This window comes from Rattus norvegicus, chromosome 5 (assembly GCF_036323735.1).
Source record: "Rattus norvegicus strain BN/NHsdMcwi chromosome 5, GRCr8, whole genome shotgun sequence".
Taxonomy (NCBI): domain Eukaryota; kingdom Metazoa; phylum Chordata; class Mammalia; order Rodentia; family Muridae; genus Rattus; species Rattus norvegicus.
In genome coordinates, this window is record NC_086023.1 from 142,437,316 (window position 1) to 142,453,195 (window position 15,880).

The window sequence follows — 15,880 nt, forward strand, 5'->3', positions numbered from 1 at the left end:
TAACCTGGGCTGCATGAGATGCAGTCAGTCAGTCAGTCAGTCAGTCAGTCAGTCAGTCAGTCAGTCGATAAAGTGTGTGTCTCTTTGTCTCCTCTTTGGGTCTGAGAGGGAGAAGCAGTTACTACCATCACCACCACTGCAGTCCTCACAGATCCTATCAGTGTTTTTATCTCAGTCCGCCCTCCTGAAGCTGGTATTCTACACAAGGTTCGGGAAGATTAACCAACATGCCCGAGGCCACCCGGCAAATGCATGTGTGCGTGATGCGGCAGTTATGAACCTGTGCCGGCTTGAGTTTCAGCCCGTTCCTAGGGTTGGGTGAGTGAAGGCAAGGGCGGCAAGCATCCTGAGCACACAGTCATGCTAGGGCTAATCTAGGAAGCCACTAGAGCACTAGGCAGCTTCACCCCTCTACCTGCCCATCTCTGCCTCCAAACTGGGTCCAGTGTGTGTGTGTGTGTGTGTGTGTGTGTGTGTGTGTGTGTGTGTGTGTGTGTGTGTGTACACGTGAGTACATGACTGCCTGCCTGCCTGTCTGTGTGTCTGTATAAGTGGGATTATGTATCTGTCCCTGAGTAACAGGGCCCAGCCCCTGGAGGCCCTTCCCTTCTTTTCTCTTGCTCACCTCAGGATAGCATCTTTGACCTTAGAGCAGTGGTGCCAAGACTTTGAAAGGGGCAGGCTGGGGTGGGAATCCCACTAATGGTGGAGCATTTGACAGCTTAACCTCTCCCAGCCTCACTCTCCTCTTTGTAACCACGGAGATGAAGTCAAATGTACTAACAGGAGTGCTATGTCACCATCCCCTGCACACACAGCCACATGAGACTGAGCTAAGAGCTGTCACCCGTTCTCCCCACCGTAGTCCAGGAAAAGCAAGAATACAGGGTGGGGCGTGGTCAGGAAGGAGACTTCTCTCACCACCCCCTTCCCACAGCCTGTCCCCCAGGTTTTTACAAGGTGTCCCCAAGGCGGCCCCTCTGCTCACCCTGCCCGGAGCACAGCTTGGCCCTGGAGAATGCCTCTACATTCTGTGTGTGCCAGGACACCTATGCTCGCTCGCCCACCGACCCGCCCTCAGCTTCCTGCACTCGTGAGTTTCCCTCCTGGCTGGGCATGGGAAGGGGGGACACCACCCACAGACTACTGAGGCGGGGGTTGCAAATTAGACTGACAGGGCAAAGAAGAAGGCCTGGGGTGGGCCTGAGAATCTGGGCCTGGGACTGGAGGAATCCAGGAGGATGGAGTTGAGGGGGGTCAGGATTCTCTATGGGTGGCCGTCTGGGGAGTAACCTTCCCATCCCCCCATGTCTTTTCCTGAGCCTGGCTGGGACGTCCCTTCTTTCTGTCTTGCCCTCTGTTCCCTGTGGCCACGTCCCCATCCTAGTCCCCTCGATCTCGGTACCCGCGCTGCTAGCACCCCACGTCTGGCGGCTTCCTTCCATACTGCTCCCACGCCGGGAGCCCGAGCCCCCCTCCCCTTGCCTCGCGCTCTTGTGTCCCCTCTGGGCCCCACTCAGCGCCGCCCCATGTCGCAGGGCCGCCGTCCGCGCCGCGGGACCTGCAGTACAGCCTGAGCCGTTCCCCGCTGGCGCTGCGGCTGCGCTGGCTGCCGCCTGAGGACTCCGGTGGCCGCTCCGACGTCACCTACTCGCTGCTGTGCCTGCGCTGCGGGCGCGACGGTCCGGCGGGCGCGTGCCAACCCTGCGGGCCGCGCGTGGCCTTCGTCCCGCGCCAGGCTGGGCTACGGGAACGCGCCGCCACGCTACTGCACCTGCGGCCGGGCGCGCGCTACACCGTGCGCGTGGCCGCGCTCAACGGCGTCTCGGGCCCGGCGGCTGCCGCGGGAGCCACTTATGCGCAGGTCACCGTGTCCACCGGACCCGGGGGTAAGGCCGCGCGCCCCATCGGAGACCGACCCCGACTCCCAGCTGCAGTTCCCCGCAAGCATCCCAAGGAGTTCAGGAACCCACGTGGCTGCACCCCAACCCCCACCCCAACCCCGGACCCAGATGGTGCCTGTGTGTCCTCCCTTCTCCTTTCCATCCCTTTGCTAACTCGGCCACTTTGCAGGAGCAGGGACGCAGGCAGGTTCAGAAGGCGGGCGACAGAGTGGCTGGACTGCCCCGTTTCTGAGTCTCCTGTGGGATGAAAACCACCTCTGACACCACACCCTCCACATCCTTGACATTTACTTCTGATTTGTCTCTCCTCTGGTGCACACTTTCAAGTAATCCCTCGAGTGCCCTTTGCAAGATGGATAAGCACGTGCGGTGGCTTCTGAGTCTCTCCTATCTGATTGGTGTGTGACCCTCCTTCCCTGTCTTCTGTGACCCTATCCTGTCAGTTGGGTTTCCAGCAAGGCCTGGGGTGATTTTCATTCTTTTGTACCCTGAGTGTATAGATAGGCACACACAGGGGTGTTTGAATAATTTCTTAGCCTGCTGACGAAAATGAAAACATAGCCAATATGGATTTTCTTTTCACTCTCGCCTGGCTGGAGCACAGTAGGCCCTTTGATCCCCACTTTCTTCTTTTATTCCTGGGGATGTGTTCTTGGCAGTTGCTTTCAGTAGAGCTCCCACTATATCTCTTAACCCGAGCCCTAAGCCTTGGGTTGTACATCCGTTTCCTGATTCCCACACTTTTTCCTTCCTCATTTTCTGCTCTTAATCCCTTTCCTAGGAATTTTGAGAGTGATTTTTTCAATCTACCTAGTTTTCTGAGACACTTCTATTCTTTATTGTCTCTGTGGAGACTTAACCCTTGCTTTTGCGTTTACATTTTAAACAAGGCCTGGGGAAGTAGCTCAGGGACTCGGTATTTATTTGCCTAGCATGCTCCGGGCACTGGGTTTGTTCGCCAGTAGCCAGGAAGGAAGAAAGGAAACAGAGGTGTGTTTAACCCCAGCACTCAGCGTTCAAGGTCCTTCTGAGCCAACTAGTGAGTCTGAGCTCAGTCTGGGCCACAGGAAACTTTGTCTCAAGGAATACAAGTATGGCCAGGCATCAAGGTGGTGCGGTCCTTCAATGTAGGTACATGTGAGAGACAGAGACAAGCAGAATCTCTGTTAGTTTGAGGCCTGCCTGGTCTCCATAGAGAGCTCTAGGACAGCCAGGGCTCCATAGAGAGACTTAAAAGGAAAACAAACAAACAAACAAAAACAAACCAACCAAAACAAAGAAACCCAACTAGTATGTATCGCCACAATGTTTTATACTTATGACTATTTCTATAAAACTCTATATATTATATTACTATATGTAACAAATATATATAATATATGCAGGGTCTTTTCCATTATTTTATGTTTATGAGTGTTTAGCCTGCATGTGTGTCTGTGTACCATGCATCTGTCTGCGTACCATGCGTGTGCCTAGTAGCAACAGAGGCCAGAAGAGTGCACTGGATTTCTGGAACTGGAGTTACAGACAGTTGTGAGCTGCCATGTGGACACTAGGCATGGAACTCAGGTCCTCTGGAAGAGCAGCCTGTGTTCTTAACCCCTAAACCACCTCTCTAGCCCCAGGTAGGGTCTTATGAAGCCAAGACTGGTCTCTTGAATTGCTCTGGTCTCTACCTCCCAAGTATTGGAATTTTAGGAGTGGCCCAGTCTATATGGTGGTAGGAAGCAAACTAGGGTTTCCCGAGTGCTAGACAAAAGTCCTACCAGTTGAGACTGGTCAAGCCTGCACACCCTGTGTAGTCTTGGCTGGTCTGGCATTTGCTATGTAGATCAGACTAGCTTCAAACTCGTAGAAATCCGCTTGCCTCTGCCTCTGGAGAGCTCCGATTACAATTTTGTGCCATCACACCAGGTCCTTTAAAAAAATATTTAATTTGGGGGCTGGGGAGATGGCTTAACAGTTAAGAATACTGGCTGCTCTTCCAGAGGTCCAGAGTTCAATCCCCAGCAACTACACTGTGTCTCATGACCATCTATAATATGATTGTTCTCTTCTGACATGCAGGTGAACATGCAGATACAGCACTTATATACATAAAATAAATAAATACATCTTTAAAAATATATTTATGGGCTGGAGAGATGGCTCAGTGGTTAGAGCACTGACTGACCTTCCAGAGGTCCTGAGTTCAATTCCCAGCAACCACATGGTGGCTCACAACCATCAGTAATGGGATCTGATGCCCTCTTCTGGTGTGTCTGAAGAGAGCTATTCACATACATACAATAAATAAAACTTTTTTTTTTTTTTGGTTCTTTTTTTCGGAGCTGGGGACCGAACCCAGGGCCTTGCGCTTCCTAGGTAAGCGCTCTACCACTGAGCTAAATCCCCAGCCCCTAAATAAAACTTTTTAAAGATATATTTATTTAATTTTAAATGCATGTGTGCCTGAACAAATTTACGTTATATGAATAGCCTTCGAGGCCAGAGTGTCTGACACCTGGAGCTTCATCAGCGGCAGCTGTGAGACACCTAGTGTGGGTGCGGTGAGCACTCTTAACCACTGAGCAACTTCTCCAGCCCCCACCTATCTTTAAAAAAAAAAAGTGAAACAAGGTCACACTCTTTAGCCCAGGCTAGCCTTAAGCTCACAGCAATCCCCTTGCTCAGGATTACAGGTGTGATTACAAGATTACAAGACGTCACCCTGATTTTTTTCTTTTGCCGAGACAGGGTTTTTCTGAGTAGTGCTAGCCCCAGCTACTGGAATGTAGAGATCTGTCTGTCACTGCCTCTTGAGTGTTGGGATTAAGGGCATGTGCTGCCCCGTCCAGCTGAACCTCTCTCCTCTTAGCTAACATCTTTTATTGGCTAGAACAGAAGTAAACCCAACCCTAAAGCAACAGACGCTGAAGGACAGGAATGTCTTAGAGCAGCCAGGCAGGGTTGACATGAGTAGAACACACGCGCACGCGCACACACGCACACACACCGCCACAATCAAAATCAGAGCTCAGTTAAGGGAAGGAAGCAGGCTGCTGGTGGTCTCCCTAGAAGTTTCTTTCCTGGCAACTTAGGCGGTGATTGACTTCATCATGGACAGCTGAGGGTCATTCTGAGGTTTTAGGATTTTTTTTTTTTTAGTGTGTGTATATATGATTTTATGTGTGTGGTGCGGAGTGTGTATATGAACATCCTCTGGTGCCCACCTCCCTTGTTTGAGAAAGGGCATCTCTGGAAGCCAGGCTAACTGTCCAGGCAGCATGTAGTACTAGAAATCTTTACATGGTTTCTGGGGATTTGAACTCAGATCCTTGTGTTTGTATGGCAAGTACTGTACCTACCGAGCCACCTTACTAGCCCTTCCTTCTCAGGGCCTATCAGCCTTCCATCTAATGTATCTCTGAGGGGTCCAAATGGAACTCTGCCGGGCTGTGGATCCCCTGGCCATCTGATGCTCTTGGCATACAAAGTTCAAACGTGAACTTTCTTGCCTCTCCCTGACTCTGCCCCATCTGGGTCTACAAAGGGCTTTACCACCTCCTAGGAAGCTCACTTCTTCTACTTCTAAGGCAGTTCCAAGTGAATTCAGCCTGCTGGGGGCAGGGAGAGTCAGCTCAGCAGCTGTGTGGCGGAGTGACAGGCTGCTATTGTCCAGCTCACAAAGACATTGCTTTCTTCAAAGGGTCAGGCACTGGGGAAAAGACTAAAGGATTTTTCAAGTTATTTTTAGGATGGGAGACAGTACCACTCTGTAGGTAGTGTAGCCTAGGGTTCACTACAGCCACGTGGGTCCATCCAGTCCCACTGGCTTAACAGAGGTTAAAAATACGAAACTCCCTCCCTGTCCCCTATACCAGCAATCAGCCGTCAACTGTGGGTTTTGGCTCCTGTATCCACAGGCATCACTGAAATTTAAGAGAGCAGAGACTGGGCCTACTGGTCAGGTATACCACGTGAGACCGGAAGCCATATTCAAACCCTTGTCAAAGGGCAGTGTATGTGTTTGCTATCTCTCTACCTCTGCCCTTCGCTATCTGATAGTTATTTTTTTTCCTGACTCCCTGGTGTCCCAGAATCTGATGCTGCTTTTGCACTATTTCATGGACCTCGTGCCTGTACAGGACACTGCTGGTCACCAGCCACTCCAGCTGGTGAACTTGATCAAGCCCTTGACTGTGTCTCATCCTGAAGCCTTCATATACAATTCTTCATGTTGTGAGGCTGGTTCTCGAGAATCCTTTGTGAATTCTTTCTAGAGTTTTCCACATTAAGATCATGCCATCCCATGATGCCTTTGTGTATTCCCACCCAGCCGCCTTTTGTTTGTTTTTCTTGCCTGGATGCTCTGGCTAGAGTTCTGGCTATAGTGCAGTGAAAGTGCATTCTGGCCTTTCTCCAGACAGAACATTCCCCGTCTTTCGCTCTTGAGTGCGATGCTTGCTGTGGGCTTCCCACGTTTGTCCTTTATCATGTTGGGGTGATTTTCTTCTAACCCTCGCTTGTCTGCAGCCATTCCACCGTGAACAAGCCAATCTGGGCTACACACTCTCTTAGGTCTTCAAACCACAGAATGAGACTGAAGGATGAGAAACAAGCAGGACGAGGTAAACTGGGAAGGCAAGGGAGGCTTTCCCTCCCAGTAGGCAATGAAAGTGAGAGAAGCCTGGGCCAGATATTCTCCCTAAGCCTCTGGTCCCACCAAGACTCTGAATCCTCAAGCCCCACAGGCCACGCCCACATCTAACCCCTGATCCCCCTATGCATGCCCCATCCCTTCCGCCCTCACCCACAGCTGGTGGGCAGTGCGTCCAAGAAAGCATCCTGCTCTGCTTACTTTCAGCACCCTGGGAGGAGGATGAAATCCGTAGGGACCGCGTGGAGCCCCAGAGCGTGTCGCTGTCGTGGAGAGAGCCTGTCCCTGCTGGAGCTTCCGGAACCAACAGGACTGAGTATGAGATCCGCTACTACGAGAAGGTGAGTCCCAGCAGGAAACCGCTTAGATCCCTTCCTTAGTCTTATTGCTCAGCTGCGAGGCCTCCTGAGGCTCTCCCTTCCTCCTCTCTCTCCTTCCTCACCCACAGACAGCTCCAGCTCACCCCTTGGCTTAGGGTTTAGCGGAGATGAAGAGCTGTCTGGTTACAGGTCTGTTTTGCCTGTCTAGCCAAGTTTACAAATATGATCTGCAGACACTTTTGCGAAGGAAAGGGTCGTGTGCCGCAGGAGCACATTGCCAGGCTGGGGTTGGGGAATGTTCCAGGAATGTTCTGTGGCTTACTATAAAGGGGTGTGAGTGGTGCACCATTTATTAAATTCACACATTCTTATGTATGTTAAATATATTATATATGAGATATATATGTGTACACTAAGCCGGATGTGATGGTGGTGCACACACCTTTAGTCCCAGCAATGTGAAGAAAAGGCAGGCAGATCTGTGAACTGGAGGTCAGACTGGTCTTCATAGTGCGTTCCAGGGCAGCCAGGGATACATAGAAAAACCCTGTCTAAATAAATAAATAAATAATAAATGCTCATTGTCAATTCCATAGGATTATTTTTATTTTTGACATAGGGTCTTGCCATGTAGTCCTGGCTGATCCTGAATTCATAGTAGTTCTCCTGCCTCAGCCTCTCGACAGTAGGGTTGGACCGCCATCCCCAGCTTTCTCTACAGCAGACAGTGCCTCCTCATGAGATACTTTTTTGTTTGCTTTGAGACAGGTTCTCTCTGTGGAGCCTTAGTTGGTCTGGGATTCACTCTGTAGACCAGGCTGGCCTTGAATTTATCTTGACCTCTGTCGAGATAACTCTTGTCTCTGTCTCCCCAGTGCTGGGATTGTATGTGTGCACCACACAGTCTGATTTGTTTTTTATAAGGTACTTTTGCTGGTTTATTTTTGTTTTTTTTGTTTGCTTGCTTGCTTGTTTGAGGCAGTCTTGGCTGGTCTTGAAGGGACTCTCCTGCTTCTGCCTCCTGTGCGCTGGGGTTGAAGGTGTTGGGGGGTGGGTGTGATGCCACACCCAGCCTTCTGCTGAATTTTATGAATTTTGTCCCATCCCCCACCTCAGGCTCACAAATGCTTCTCCTCGCAAAAAGCCTTATGGCCTTTTCTTTTCTTTTCCTCCTCTTTTATTCATGGTTTATTTATTTTTATTTTGAGATCTGGTCTTCCTTAGCCCCAGCTAGCCTCCTGCCTCCACTGCCCACACGCTGGGCTGACAGGCATGTGCCTCCACACCCACCTTTCTCTTCTGGTGCATCTTCAATCTGCGGTTACCGTTCAGCTGCGATTTGATGAATGGAGTCGTTTCCCAACCCCTGCTCTCTTCCCCATCAATTTGGTGTCTTTAACTCTGAGATATGATCTTCTGTGAAATGATGCCTCACTTTTATGCAAATTAATTCATTAAAGAGAAACTTCCTCCCCAGTGTGACAGGATCCCACTCCCTCAGCGGCCTGTGGAGCTCTGCTGAGTCAAATAATGGCTTTGATTAATAGACATCTGTTGAGAGCTGTGACAGTTGGGGTGCCCAGGGAAAAAATAGGGTCACCGAGTCACTTTTGGACATATGGGCCTGGGGGACCAGGATGGGGAGCTGCTGGCTGAGAGGAGGGGGAGCAGGTGGGGCCGTGTGGTGAGTATGGTCTTTCTCTGAGGCTCGTCAGCCATCCAGGTGGATTTCTTGTACGTCTGAAGAGATGGCCTTGGGGAAGAAGTTTGAGCATAGAGAGGAGCTTTGGGTGTCAGATGTGCTGGGGTACGGCAAAGGTCAGGCCTGAAGGATTTAAAAGTGTCATCCTGGCTGGCCCTTCCTTCACAAGGATGGGGGTCGGGGAGGCTTCACAAAGGCTGCCTAAGACCCAGCACAGGAAGTGGCCCCTCACACGTTGTAGTCAGTGATGTCCTAAGACTCCAGCCAAGCCAGTCTTTACCCCCTGGAGTCCAGGTGCCTCAGTCTGTGAGGCAAAACAGAGGAAAGCCAACAAGATAATCCTTGCTTTCTGCTTTGCAAATCAGACGACAGGGGGATGAAAAGCCTTGAGATTTATCAAGGACAGGGCAGGTGGCTATGAGAGGCTTGTGTGTGCCCTGGCCTACCTCACCCCGGACTGCCAAGCCCTGGTAGCCATCACCTGGTCATCCCTGCAAAGGAAGCTCTGGCCTATTATAGGACTGAGTCTTGAGTCCCTTGCTCCCCTCGCCCACTCCCTAGCCCCCAGCATCCTGGGTCTGGACCTCACTGCACCATTCTTTTCAGGGTCAGAGTGAGCAGACTTACTCCACAGTGAAGACTGGGGCACCGGCTGTCACTGTCACCAACCTGAAGCCAGCTACCAGATACGTTTTTCAGATCCGGGCAGCCTCCCCAGGGCCTTCCTGGGAGGCCCAGAGCTTCAGTCCAAGCATCGAAGTGCAGACCCCAGGGGAAGGTAAGTGATGTGTGTGAGTGCTTGCTTCCAAGGTGTTGGATGCAGGCAGCAGGTAGAGACAAGGGCAGGAATTAAGCGAGTCCAGAAGGGAGCCACAGAAGAGCTTCAAACCTTTAATCCCGGCACTAGGGAAGCAGAGGCTGACAGATCTCTGAGTTCAAGGCCAGCCTGAACTACAGAGTGAGTTTCAGGATGGTCAGGGGTACACAGAGAAACTCTGCCTCGGAAAACGGAAAACCACAAACAACAAAACAAAAACCAACTGAACAAACAAAGAAAAAAGCTACTTGACATTTTAGTCACCCACTAAGCATCTTCCCCGGAGCACGGGGAGCCCTAACACCGTGCCAGCTGGTGCCCCCCCCCCCCAGGATGCCTCTTCCGTGAAACATCCTGAGTCAACCCAGCCTCTTTCCCAAGGTCACCTCTTTCTGGGCCTTGCTGGATATTTCCTGATGATCTTCTCCCTGCCATGACAAAGATCTGCCCTGGCACGCTGCCCGCTTCCCTCTCCAGGTTTAGCATGTGAAGCCAACTTCCCTGAAAGGGAGGAGACCAGGAAGGGGCACAGACCAATAATCTGGGCACTTGGAAAGCTTGGGAAAGGACCATTGAGAGGCGTTCAAGGCCAAATGCCTCTACACAGAACTCAAGGTTGGCAGAGATGGCGTCAATGAGTAGCTGAGCTGAAAGTGCATGCCAATAATCCCAGTGCTTGGGAGGGAAGGAAAGGGAAACCAAGAGTTCGAGGCCAGCCTGGGCTACATGAAATCTTGGCTTAAGAAAGGGAGGGAGGGATGGAGGGTTGGGGGGTTAGGGGGAGGAGAGAGAGAGAGACGGGGGGGGGGGAAGGGAGGAAGAATGGAAAGGACAGAGGAAGGAGAGAGGGAGGGAGGGAAAGGAGGGGAGGAAGAGAGAAGTGAATGGTGTATAAATCACATCTCAATAAAGTTCCAACAACAAAAAAGAAGCTGGACTTGAGAATCCCTGGATCTTCCAATGGCCCTGCTTCCTGGTGCTCTGCCTGCTTCTTTCCCTGCCTGACTCCTGCGCCCCTCCCCATTCCCTTTCAGCCTGAGGCTCCCAGTTGCTCACCTTGCTTGCTGGCCCTCAGAATCTCACCTCCATCTTACCTTGTGTAGCTCATGGATGTATTTTCCCCAACAAAGGCAGTTCTCCCTAAGATGCATTCTGGCACCAGCTGTCAAGATAAGAATTCTTCCCAACCTGCTACATGACTATAATCCAAGATAGGAAGTGCTGGGAGCCCCAAGAGAAGTGAAGATGAAATGTGAATGAAGTCCTGGTTCCAGGAATGTGGGCAGAGCCTCACGCAGGAATGCTGGTCTGTGTCTGGCCTTGGACAGGTGCTGGGAAGAGGAGCTGTGAGCTTCGTCTTGAGGCGACATTTGAACAAGTGGAAGCAAGCAGGGAGGGCAGGTGGAAGGCATCTGAGCCCACCTCACCACAGCCAGTGTGACTGGCCACATTGCCTGGTCCCTAGGCTTCAGTCACCCTCCTTCCTTCCTCACCCTAAACCTGCTACAGGCAGCCATCTTTCTGCTCAGCGTCCACTGCCTCCCCTCCTGACGAGTTCTGCTGAACCTTTCTGTCTCATACCCCTCCGTCCCAACCTGACTCCCAAGTCCTCAGGCTACCTCTGTCCTCCCCTCTCCAGCCAGGCAGGAATAGGCAGTTGGCTCCTAATGAGCGTCCTGGGTAATTCTTTCTCCTTAGCCTGCATCCAAGTCCCTCGAGCTGCGCCTCCCCAAGTTCTTGCCGTTCCCAGACTCAATTTCCATCCTGTTCCCCCTGCCTCTGGATGGGGCATCCTCCAGTTATGTGGGCTGCCCGCCATTTTCCAGGGCCCGTTTGTGCCTGGGCCTGAGATGCAGACTCTGTGTCTTTGTGTCTCCCAGCCTGTCCCCTCTCTCTGGCTATGTTTTGTTTCCATAGTTAAGCATTGTTTATTAACTTACTTAGGTTTGTCTCTCATTCTGGGCCTGTGCACCTCTTTAAGCAGATTGGGGGCCAGTGGATGTCCGTCCAGTTTCAAAGCTGCTTTGGCATTAGGCAGAGGGTTTGGGGGACAGGTTCCAGTCTTGGGTTCACCTGGGTGTGGTGGCACATGATGTAATCTCAGCACTTGGAAGGCAGAGGCAGAAGGGTCAGGAGTTCAAAGTCACCCTTGGCTACACAAGTCGGAGGTCAGCCCAGGCTACGTGATTCTCCATTTCAAAACCGAAACCAAAACCTCACAAAATCCTGTGTCCACACCACTTAGACGCTGCGTGACTTTGGACAAATTAGGTAACTTTCCTCAACTTGTCTCCTCTGCTTAAAGTGGAGACAGTGACCCTCCCAGGACTTTTGTAGTGATGAGGCAGGATGGTCTAGTTCAGGGATGACACAGACATCTTATGGAATGTCTTAGACATGGATGCTCAGTGTTGAAGTACTGCTGCGGGTGGACATTCCATGTCGGGAAAGGACCCCAGAACAGAGGCCGTGACTCTGCAGGGCTTCTAGAAGTCTCTTGTCTCCTCGAAAGGCATAAGGGGAAACCAACCCCAGCTACCTGGACTCTTGCCTCCTCCCAGAGCTGGGCTGCAGTACAGAGGTCCTGCCTGCAAGCAGAGGGGGTTGGCACTCCAAATGCCACCGTGGGTGTTGGTTACTATGTACCAAACGGCTGCGGGATCCTCCTGGTGGCCAAGACAGAAATCTCTCTTGGTGCTTTCCTAGGAGCCTGGTCCATTGCCTGACTCAGCCCCCTGGTTTTTTTCCCCTCTAGTTGCCCCTGGGTCCAGAGACCAGAGCCCAGCAGTGGTTGTCACTGTGGTGACCATCTCAGCCCTCTTGGTCCTGGGCTCCGTGATGAGTGTACTGGCCATCTGGAGGAGGTAGGTAGCTGGTTTCATCCTGCTGACCTCTGGTAGGCTCTCCTCCAATGTGTATAAAATATGTCCACACAAGTACCTACAAGTGCACCACACACACACACACACACACACACAGAGGCAAGTTCACAGACTCAACCACACTGCTGCACAGATCCCAGTGCCACCAGGGAACACACACCAGCAACCCCAGAGGTCAGGGATTCAAGCCCTTCTTCAGCTACATGTAGAATTTTTTTTTTTTTTTTTTTTTTTTTTTTGAGCTGAGGACCGAACCCAGGCCTTGAGCTTGCTAGGCAAGCGCTCTACCACTGAGCTAAATCCCCAACCCCTACATATAGAATCTGAGGCCAGCCTGCGCCCTTGTCTTCCCCTCCCTTCAGAAGAGATGGTAGTGCGGCCAGCTCGGCCCCTCCCCCACATGCTGCTCACGCACCAGCTGCGGGCACTGCAGCTAGCTGGGATGAAGGGGATTTAGCTCCTTAACTCATTAAATGTCAGAAGGCATCGCTGAGGGTGGAATCAAGCTCCAGCTGCTCCCGTGCGATTAGGATTCTCAGGCCCCCGGTTCCAGCCCCCAAGGGATCTGAAGCCCCTTGAACACGAGCAAAGAGAGAAAGTGAGTTAAGTGGGTGGGAGAGCGGGGGACAGGGGACTCATCAGTCTGAGCCACGTCCTTCCCTAAGAAGCTTGCAGGCAGGGAAACGGTGGGGAAGATGAGGGAGGGGACTGAAGGAGGGGCGGGGGACCAGGACTGGTCAGGTCTGGTTGGAAGAAGATTCCATTTCCTCTACACAAAGCAGAGGCTTTTTAGCAGCTTGTATGCCCACCCTGCACAGGGCCACACTGTGATGGCCAGGGACCCCTGGCAGCCCCAGTCTGGGACTGTGGTAGGCAGAGCTAGTGGGTTGGAGTTGGGTATAGAGGAAAAGTGGGCTGGCTGGGGATGTCAAGGGTCTGAACCACCTGGGAGCTAGAGGGACAGTGAGTGTTTCTTTGATACTGGCTATTTGCATGGCCTCGACCAGTGACCAGTGACCAAGAGAGATGATTGTCCTGCAGCCCTAGGAGCTGTTTGTGTCTGGGCAAGGTAGATCAGGAAGGATGTGACAAGCTAGGATTAAAGGCGTGCACACTGAGGAGGCAGAGGCAAGTGGAGCTGTGAGTTCAAGGCCAGCCTGGTCTACATAGAGAGTTCGAAGATAGCCAGAGCACCACAGAGAGACGCCATCTCAAAACAGGTGAGGGAGGGGAGGAAGAGGAGGAGAGGCAGGACAAGAAGAATAGGGAGCTCCTTCCTCATGGATCCTAACTTTAGGTCCATGCTCTGGGTCTGTTGAGAAATCAGGGATGGACAGCTGCTGGGGGCATCGTATCCTGGCTTTAACCATCAGGGCTGTGGCGGCAGGAGAGAGACGGGTGTGGTGTACTGGAGTAGGCTGGGGTCAGCTACAGACTAACTGCTGACTTCAGGTCAAGTTGCCTCTGGCTCAGGGAGGAGAGCCAAAGGGTAAGTTACCATACCAAGTAATGGATTTAATGACAAGATTTCCTTTTTAAAGGTTTATTTTTAGGCACGTGTATTTTTATTTATGGGTGAGAGTGAATGGGGTATGTGACTGTGTGTGGCCACATCTACTCCAACAAGGCCACACCTCCCTGATCCTTCCTAGATAGTTCCATTAACTTGAGACAAAGCATACCAAGACTATGGGGCCATTCTCATCCAGACCACCACACACCGAGCCTTAGTAAGTATGTTATCCATCATTGCTGTGACAAAATGTACAATATAGTCAACTCATGACAGAAAAGTTTTGTGGGGCTCGCCCCTTGGCCTTGGTCCTGTGGGTGGCAAGTCATCATGGTAGGAGCTTGTAGCAGAGGCAGCTGCTCGCTTCATTGGCAGCCAGTAAGTGGAAAATCAGGAAGGGACTGGGGTCACAATATTCTCCTAAAGGGCATGTCCTCAGTGACCCAATTTCTTTCTCCCAGACCACCTTGCAAAGGGTCCACCACCTCCTTTTTTGACCCCAGGCTGTGAACCAAGTCGTTTAGCACTCAAGCCTTTTGGGGACAGTCCAAGTCCACACCATAAGCCAGATGTGATGGCACACACCTTTGAAGTTAGCCTTGTCTACATATGGAGCTGCAAGAGGTTAGCCTTGTCTACATATGGAGCTGCAAGACAGCCAAGACTACAGAGTGAGACCCTGTCTCAAAGCCACCAAAACAAAAAATAAAATACCCACATTACATCCGTAAGCTCTTTGTTAGCGTGATGTGGTTAGGCAGGGCTGTCTTGATCATGGTTTTATTACAGAGAAAAACGAGCCACCCAGTCCCACAGCCACTGTGTGCGGATGCTCAGACGCAACAGCTCACAGTCGACTACAAAGAGCATGTGTCAGAGTCCTTTCATGTTTTCTCCCCTGGGACACACCTCCCTTATGCAAACCATCTCCCAACCCCTCTTTCTTCCTTGGTAGGACCTTGTCTCCTCAGCTTTCTCCCTCCTTGGTTCCTGTGACAGCTCATCTCCTGCCCACGTTTATTCTTCTGCAGCTCTCCTCCCCGCACTGATCATTCCCAGTTCCTCCTTTCAGGCTCCCTCATCTCCCTGGGCTGAGAAAATAGGCCCCCGTGTTTGTATTTTCAGAGCAGCTCCACCTTCCATCAGATTCCCTACTCATAGATTCCTCTTCATCTCCCACAACCTGGGAGCTAATGAGTCCACACTGTAAACCAGATGTGGCGAGCTAAGATATGTGAACATTCCTGTTTTGCTTGGCAGCGGCTCTCTGTGAGCTCTCGGGGATCCTCTTCCATTCAGCTACTTTCTGTCTCCAAACCCCATGGTACTGTCATCTTCTTGTCCTTCCACAGATGGCTATGGCCATCCCATAGCTCAAGCTACTGCCATCTCTTGAGGGAACTATAGAATGGCTTCCTTTTGACTGCCAGGATAGTTTTTCTCAAATCCAAGTTGGAAAAAAAAAACATATAAAATGAAAATTGAATCAGGACATTCCCCTGCTCCAGGTCTCCAGGGGCTTTCCTCTGCTCCCAGAACAAAAGCCAGAGCCTTCATGTGGAGGAAAGGCCTGCCCCAGGTCCCTAGATCCAGACTGCTCTGGGCTTTGCCTCTGGCTCAGGAAGGATCAGCCTGTTATTCCTGACTGGATAGCATGGTGCTTTGTGCCAGGAGTGTAGACTTGCACATTTCTGGAGTTTCCTCAAAGCAAAGACACCAGGAACAGTGATGGATTGAAGGGCTGGAGGTCCAGGCTTCTGGTTGTCTTGTCTGTTGAGGGGAGGAGGTTGCCAGATTGCAAACCATGGCTATAGCTGTGACTGAGGCAGCAAAAGATGAAGAAAGAAGTGGGTGGGGAGGAAAGAAAGAATTGTTTAGCTGGGGTGGCTCAGTGCGTAAAAGCACTTGTCATCAAGTTTCATGACCTGAGTTCAATCCTCGGGACCCACATAGTGAGAGGGGAGAAACTATTCCTTCAAGCTGTCCTCTGACCTCCACAGGAGTGCACACACACACACACACACACACACACACACACACACACACACCTATATACACACATAGAGACATATATACATACATATACCCATACACATACACACA

At 51.4% G+C, this 15,880-nt stretch overlaps 1 protein-coding gene across 5 annotated transcripts in view; it reads left to right on the plus strand.

The window, feature by feature from the left end:
• Window positions 1-15,880, plus strand: part of Epha10 (EPH receptor A10) — a 36,046-nt gene that overhangs the window by 13,056 nt on the left and 7,110 nt on the right. For 2 of the 5 annotated variants that reach the window (NM_001395095.1, XM_039109629.2), the window contains exons 4-8: window positions 938-1,093; window positions 1,539-1,889; window positions 6,751-6,884; window positions 9,172-9,343; window positions 12,138-12,246. In NM_001395095.1, coding sequence (NP_001382024.1) covers window positions 938-1,093; window positions 1,539-1,889; window positions 6,751-6,884; window positions 9,172-9,343; window positions 12,138-12,246 — 922 coding nt within the window. Of the gene's footprint in view, window positions 1-937; window positions 1,094-1,538; window positions 1,890-6,419; window positions 6,659-6,750; window positions 6,885-9,171; window positions 9,344-12,137; window positions 12,247-15,880 lie in introns of those variants that run through there. The other 3 variants (XM_063287440.1, XR_005504408.2, XM_017593293.3) reach the window with 3 other exon arrangements.